Source organism: Anneissia japonica, unplaced genomic scaffold, assembly GCF_011630105.1.
Source record: "Anneissia japonica isolate Jap-2015-1 unplaced genomic scaffold, ASM1163010v1 scaffold287754_len4335492_cov202, whole genome shotgun sequence".
NCBI lineage: Eukaryota > Metazoa > Echinodermata > Crinoidea > Comatulida > Comatulidae > Anneissia > Anneissia japonica.
This window is the reverse complement of record NW_022705543.1, coordinates 1053341-1061026: the sequence shown is the minus strand read 5'-3', so window position 1 is coordinate 1061026 and position 7686 is coordinate 1053341. Positions and strand designations below refer to the sequence as shown.

The following is a 7686-nucleotide window of genomic DNA, read 5'->3' as shown; positions in this document are numbered from 1 at the left end:
ATAGGTAAAGCTGCTCAGCAGCTGTGAACAACTTGCACTTTTTTTTGCAGTTGTTTTAAAATGTACTGAGTATTCGGTACATTTCCACGTCAAGTAGGGCAAAATTACACCTATACAAATAATTTATAATATTATTAGTATTTTTCAGATTATTTATAAAAGGCCCAATAATTTTTTTACCAGTTCTTTGAGCCAATTTATTGCAGTAAATCACGATCTTTAATTAAAGACAGGATATGTTTTAGTACCAATACAGGACATGAATCACTGTCACACGAGTATCAACCATGGGGCAAGCTTATCACAAATCCTAATGAACCCATTATTGAACAAACTGACCAAGGAGGCATTTTCAGGGTCGCAGTACTGTACATGATGGACAACATCCAAATTAATTCCAGGAAAACTATGCTAAAACTTATCATTGTCAAACTTTCACAATGTCTGACTGAACTTTATTAATACGGTACAGTACAGTAGTTCAAGGAGCCTCAGCCTACAAACCTTAATAATAAATAGGCTAAACCTAGGTTTTAAGGGAGCAGTTACATGCCACTTGGTACGAGTCAAATTTTACTTTCACTTCATTTTGTTCTATTGATACACACAGTATATTTTGGCACCCTCAAACCAGACAGTGGCTGCTTAGAGACCACAAAATGTTGAAAAGAATTTAGTAACCAACCAATTTGGAATACAGCATGGGGGTATTATTAATATTATAAATATTATAATACTATTAATACGCCTTTTTCACGAATCGGTAGACATCTTGAAGTGATGACAAACATTGCGAATCAGCGGTGCGTGACCAACAGAAATAAGATAAGCTTTTGGGCTGATTTTCTGACATCATGTTATTTAAAAAATCATAACTCCATAACGGTGCGTCGTATCCAAAAAGTGTTTCCAGGAAAATGTTCTTAAAAGACCAGTCTACACCACTATATGATTGAAAAAAAATTGAAAAAATTTTTTGACCTCTGAAATCAAGATTGAAAAAGAAAAGCCTATCTTAGTAATGTATTAAAATAGGCCAATGCATTACAGTGCAGTAGCATAGGACTTTCGAGTTGTTACTGTTCCAAGTAGCGATAATATACATATTTCTCTTATTACAAAGTACAAGTTATGTTTTATAAAGAGGTATAGTGTAGTAAATCATGTTTTTAACACAGGAAACTCTCATATGGTAACTAAAACAATGCTAGTTCAGAGTATTACTAGTACTACAGCACTGTAATGCATATACCTATTTTAATACTACTGAGATAGGCTTTTATTTTTCAATCTTGATTTCAGAGGTCAAAAAAATTTTTCAATTTTTTTTCAATCATATAGTGGTGTAGAATAGTCTTTTAAGAACATTTTGCTGGAATTTTTCTGTGGATACGACGCCCCGTTATAGAGTTATGATTTTTTAAATAACATGATGTCAAAAAATCCGCCCAAAAGCTTATCTTATTTCTGTTGGTTACGCACCGCTGATTCGCAATGTTTGTCATCACTTCAAGATGTCTACCGATTCGTGAAAAAGGCGTATACTATACCTCCATGATTTTTAGCAAAGGTGGGCATAAAAATAGGTCAAATTGGGGGGGGGGGGGTCATGACGAGACAAGTTTTACTTCTAGTCATGATCCCAATGATGGTGGTTTATTATTTGTAATAGTATAGTATACCATTATTATTTCCATCAATAAATGTCACTTGAATTCAAGTGAATTTTTGATAACACTGAGAACCACACCCAAACTGTGACACTTCCAGAAAAACCTTCATGCACTGCTATTACACCACTTTATGCCGATTTTTGATACTTGCTTGTCACGTACCTACTTTTTTACTACTTTACTCCACCCTAACCTTAACCTCAAGCAACTCCAGTCAGTCCAGGCAGGCATAGAACTACTAACTAGGATAACTATCTTAACTTAATGTTAAGGTTAGGGTGGAGTACTAATGTGCATTTATTAGCGCCAGCCTGTCCAACAGGAGGTAAAATGGGTCCTGGTTGCCGCTGGCGCCACCACTGAGTAGGCTAGGCCTAGCTAGCATTATGAGTGAAAAAGCAACCCGCGGCGTTTGTTAGTGACTGGACATCGTTTTGTTAGCAATCGTATCGTAGAAACTTACCAGAAGTGGTCAGACCTACTGACGATAGTCGTGCACGAAGATCAGTAACACGAAGCTTCTCCAATTCCTTTCGAGAAACCATGATGTATTTTATTAAAATAAATACTTGAGTAAAAACCGTTTATTCAACTTTTATGATCATTGATAGTTCACCGATCTCTCTAGTCCCTAGTACGACGCCATCTTCACGTTTTACCTTAACATGCGCTCTAAACAAGTATTTATCTTAAATATAAAAAAATATTTCTTTATATTTAATTAAGAGCTAAAAAGTACGTATAAAAATATGTTTAATTCAAATTAAATTTTAATTTTACCATGATTTACTTTTAAATATTAGTACTATTATATATATTAACGTTTTTGGAAATTTAAATTATTGTGACAAAGATGTCTGCGCCCAGCAGGTAAAGGGGTTTTTCTTCGCACAACGGGGAATTTGATTCATTGATCTACGTCTTAAAGTAAATAACACTTCAAATAATTACCAAGTGTAGTGGCACAAATTAAATGCCATTTTATAAAACTTTAAAGAATCAGAAATTTAGGTGTAGGCCTCGACTCATTCTCTGAATCTCTTTATATATGCAGCTAGGGCTACTACTACAGCTACTACTTTATAGGCTAGAGGATTGTGACTGTCTGGCCTTTTGCAGCTTATGCCTAGGTCTAGGCCTAGAGAGAGGCGGGCTAGGAGGAGCACTACTAGCTAGTACTAGGCTACAGCAGATGGTAGTAGAGAGTACTGTAAAGGCTAGCCTGATTAGGTGCAATGCATGGATTGTGGGTGTGCAGCTGAGGTCGAATATCTTTTCCAATGATGAGTTATGCCATAACTTATTTTTATGGTTAGGGTTATAATCATTCAGAAGATATTCGAACTCAGCTACATACCCACGGTCCATGGATCGCACCTGATCCCGCTCGCGCCTATAAGTAGCCCTAGGCTAGGCAAGTAGGAGTTCAGTAGGCCACCACAGCCTTTAGAATAAATGTACACAGGCCTAGTCTACTAGGGCAGACACCATAGTAAGGCCAAATAAAATAAATTCCTTTTTCCCTTCCCCTTTCTCACCATTTTTTTGGGCCCGCATCAATTTTTTTGTTTTTTGTTTATTTTTAAAACTGTTGGGTTTTTTTACATCGAAAATGCAAAATTTCAATTGCTGATACATTTTATAGTTTACAAATGCATTTAAATACAAAGACCATGCATGATAACAGCAAGCAATGACAAATTGAGAGAACATTCTTTGGCATGTTTTGATGAACTGTGAAAAATAACAAATATTAAATATTGAGTGCCTCTCTCACCAACTTTTTTAAAACCCTGGATGTGTAAGAAGGATTTGTTGTTACTTGGCCTAAAATAGACTTTGGTACAAGCATCAAGCAAGGAGCTTATTTAAATCTTTCATTTCATTGACAATATTTTAAAGTATTGTGCAAAATTTCCCAATTGTATAGATAAGGAACAAACAAGAGAATGATTTAAATTTAAGAGACTTACATAAACCAATCCATTACAACTATCTAATGCATGATTCTACTTTCCTCTGATGGCAGTTTTACATTCAATTCCTTTGTAAGTGTGGGGGGTATGAAATGCATTGCATTCATTGGCATAGTCTGACACCTGTACACAAATTAGAAAGCTGGAATAATCCATTTTATAGATAGGTGGAAACATACCTGTAGGGCAGTTATTTTTAGTGTTCACTTTTGTTTTGCTGATTATAAGAAATGATAGTTGTTTAAAAAAAATTAAATGTTTGCACACTATAAAATTTATTAACTATCAACTCATAATTGAAAGTGAAGACATATATGAATCAGGGCTTTACATAATTTGGTTTTAACCCCATTAAAGGAATTAGGCTATCTACCATTTCCACACTTTTCAATTCAAGATTCATGGTACTTAAGCTATTGTCTACGAATGTTGCAACAAGTGAAGTGTTTCCTCCAATTGGATCTTTTATTTTATTGTTTTATTTTTTGTGTTGGTTCTAGTTTGTCTGGATGACTACTAAGACAATATTTTAAAGCCCTATTCCTGGCAAAATTTCAGTTGTTAAGAAAAATCTGATTTTTGTATATGTTGTAAAGATTCATAAATATAATACGAAATTGCTAGTTTAACTGAATTTAAACAGTTCCTAAACATGGGAAAAATGTAAAATAAGACTGAAATTTGTATTTTGTATTCCACACAAAAAATAAATGCGGATGAATTTTTCATGTTTAAGAAGAAATATAGTAGGTGCCGAAAACATTTGCCTATATCCAACACTGCTAGGCCAGGCCTAGCCTTACCTTGATATAGGTTCTGTTATCACACATAAAAACAGCCGACATAATAGTAATCTCCTATTCTTTTGTGTAAAACTAAAATTTATGCCAATATTTTTCCATAATTTATAATAATTGGAGTAATGCATATGCATTTTTTCTAAAAAAAGAATTTTTAAGTGAAACTTTGCCGGGAATGTGGCTTTAAACTAAAAATTAAACTCTAATTTGTTGATCATGATATTAGTGAGGTTTTGAAATTGATAGAAAATGGTCTTATTGTTACTTTTCAGACCTGTTCTGAATTGTGCATGTTTTTACGTACCGCAATAAATGTATTTGAGTATCTACAGTCACTTATAAGAACATACTGTATTGCTAAGATCTTAACCAGATAAGATGATTATATATATATATTTTTTTAAATTGGTATTTTAAGTATTACATATTTTCCTCACTTTACTATTTTATCTATATTTTACACTTTAAGTCATGGACAATTTTGTTTGTGAATAATTTTGTTATCAGTATTGTTAATAAATTTATACAGGTAGTTTAATTTTTAAATTTTTCACTTTATTTTGTTGATAATATTTCTGAATATACATTTTATATATATATTTTTTAATATTGTATTTAGAATTACCCAAACATATACTGTATCAGGAAGTAAGTAAGTCTGTGTGACCTTTGACCATGTCCCGTGTTGCCAGAACAGCAAAGGATACTGGGAAGAAGGTAGTTCATAGCAATGTGATAAAGACTTACATCAAAGCTGGTCGAGCGGCACCTGGTCCTCCCCTTGGGCCTGTACTGGGACAAGTAAGTTCAATGTTCAAGTTCCCCTTATAATCCATTTATTGCTATTATAATGTTGTGTGTTTTTCTTAATGTTAATATTAATATAAATTACTGTTACATTAAATTGTCACTTCATATTGGGCACTGCATTCTACAGGATTCATGAAGAAATATACACAATACTAGAACTAGTGTAATACTTACTACATATCTTTAATACATATCATTGTTGGCATTAAGCGCTATATAAATATAACATATTATTATTATCAGACACCAGCCACTGTTTTGTGGACAAGTACAGACCCAAGATCATGTTGTGCTGTTAATACAGGATCTCCATGCCCTCTATCTCAAGTTGACATCCCCCAATTGGCAACATACAGTACTTCACCAATTGTAAATTTTGACTAATGTAGAATAAGTACGGACATAATTTAACCCCCATTATCATAGAACAGATACACAAAAACAAATAGTAAATCAACTTATGTGCTTGGATCATAAAAAATATAATATCTAGGCTTTACTTAATCCACACTCTTGTGTGCCATAATCAGTGGCATATCCAGTGGGTGTTTGGGGTGCTTTTGGGTTTATTTTACTCAATTGTCAAAAATAAAAAGAATTAGAAGGTAATTTAAGTTCCATTTCCGGCCACAAAATACTGAAAATTTTCTCACGCTACCACCAACCATGGTGGTACTGAAGTGGTGTGGACACTCATTTCATCAGCACCCCCCTTCCTTAAATCCTGTATACTCCAACTGATGGTGTTGTGGCATCCTCCCTCCACCATCCTTTTTTAACTTCTCATTTTTTCGTTAACAGAGAGGGATTCCCATCGGACAGTTTTGTAAGGACTTCAACGAGAAAACCAGTGGTATTAGGGACGGAATACCATTACCTACAGTTATTAGAATAAATGTAAGCAATTTACAGAAAATACCATTCACATTATGTTTGATAGTTTTGTAATCATGCAAATGTATACTTAATGTAAATGCATATTATGGAAAGTGACAGAAGTATTGTCACCATGTACTGTATGTGTAATACCAAACAAATCATTCAATTAAATTCAATAAGACATTTATTTTCTCCAATTGAAAACAAGATTCTCATGTAGTAGGGCCTACAGGTTAAATAGATAATGGGTATTTTACAATATGAAGCTTGACATGCTAAAAACAACATTAGTGACAAAAATTGCAAATTAAGTTTTTCATATATTCATATTCTCTACATTATAAGCTTTAAGTGATGGTCATACAGTATAATGGAATTGATTTACTATTGCTAAATTCATAAGTAAAACATTACAGCTTCTCTGTACTAAAGTACTGTATACAATACACTTCCACATTCCTACTAATTACTCAGTTCAACAATCTATACTGGTTTTTGGATGGTAAGCCTCAAATAAACAATGCCATGTAATAAAAAAAAAAAGAAACCTCTGATTTTTTTACGAAGTAAAGTTTAAAAAAATATTACAGATTGATGCTATTGATAATAATACTTCTGTTCCGTTTTCTACTAAAATTGCAGTCCGATAGAAGCTACACATTAGAAATCAATAAGCCGCCAGTGTCATACTTTATCAAGTCAGCGGCAGGTGTGTTGAAGGGTGCGCATAAACCAGGTGAGACAAAAACACATTTAAATTTATTTATCCTAAATAAAGTATTGGTAAAAATTTGGTATAATTTATTCAAAATATTAACACATCTGGATAACAGATACAGGTCTCTCCAATGAAAGACCACTTTTTTGACTGGGGTTTCCATTAAGCAGCTTTGGTCACTAATAAGATTAGTAAGGTAAAAGACATTTGTAACTATCAGACCACAGAAAAGTGGTCTTTAATTGGAGGGGTCTTTAATTAGAGGGAGACCTGTAATCTATAAAAAAAAAGTGTCAATGGTATTATTGTAAAAAAGTCAGGGTTTTATGGGTTCCGTTTTTATGATGAAAACCTTTTGACGATAGTGTCAATATAAGAGGTCACTTATTAAAAGTACAAGTTCTGCGAGTACTGTAGCATATCATTACAATATCTATGTTTTTCTGAAAATGCCGTTGGTTAAAACTTGTGAGGACCTCGGATTCTGTGTGAACCTAGTGGTGTAAGAGCTATGAGCTATTACTGGCTTAATGCCAAACCATCAGCATTATTTTTCTGCCTTAATTTTACTGAACAAACCATTTTAAGGAGCTAAAAAACATCAAAATACACCCTCAAAATGTCAAGAATAATGAAGCAGGCAGGATTGCAATATATACCACAATGAGCTCTACATGGACCCGGTCCCCATGGTAGTAGGGCCAGAAAAAGCCTTAGCTAGGGCCTCAGGCATCTTTGTTACACCACTGTTTGAACCATGGAAAACCTTGTACCTTGGGTTGTGAATCTCCCTATGGCTGAAATACAGGTTGTAGTACATACATATATAT

The 7686-nt window shown here is 33.7% G+C and overlaps 2 protein-coding genes across 4 annotated transcripts in view; one reads left to right on the top strand and one right to left on the bottom strand.

The window, feature by feature from the left end:
* Positions 1-289, bottom strand: part of LOC117105840 (splicing factor 3B subunit 2-like) — a 10311-nt gene extending 10022 nt beyond the window's left edge. The window contains exon 1 of the mRNA XM_033247142.1: positions 255-289. Coding sequence (XP_033103033.1) covers positions 255-289 — 35 coding nt within the window. The remainder of the gene's footprint in view (positions 1-254) is intronic.
* Positions 290-2507: 2218 nt separating this feature from the next.
* On the top strand, positions 2508-7005 carry LOC117105668 (39S ribosomal protein L11, mitochondrial-like). 3 transcript variants are annotated; one of them, XM_033246875.1, is made up of 4 exons: positions 2508-2600; positions 5069-5250; positions 6061-6156; positions 6781-7005. In XM_033246875.1, exons 2-4 carry the CDS (start codon positions 5125-5127, stop codon positions 6988-6990), a joined length of 432 nt encoding a protein of 143 aa, XP_033102766.1. In that variant the 5' UTR covers positions 2508-2600; positions 5069-5124; the 3' UTR covers positions 6991-7005. The 3 variants fall into 3 exon arrangements, with proteins under 3 accessions (XP_033102766.1, XP_033102768.1, XP_033102767.1); XM_033246877.1 differs by having other exon boundaries at positions 2522-2543; XM_033246876.1 differs by lacking the exon at positions 2508-2600 and adding an exon at positions 4042-4087.
* Positions 7006-7686: the final 681 nt, after the last annotated feature.

Coding starts and splice junctions, on each gene's coding strand:
- LOC117105668 (XM_033246875.1), top strand. CDS start 5,125: ATGTCCCGTGTTGCCAGAACAGCAAAGGATACTGGGAAGAAGGTAGTT. Junction 5,251..6,060: donor TTGGGCCTGTACTGGGACAA/GTAAGTTCAATG, acceptor TTTCGTTAACAG/AGAGGGATTCCCATCGGACA. Junction 6,157..6,780: donor CTACAGTTATTAGAATAAAT/GTAAGCAATTTA, acceptor CTAAAATTGCAG/TCCGATAGAAGCTACACATT.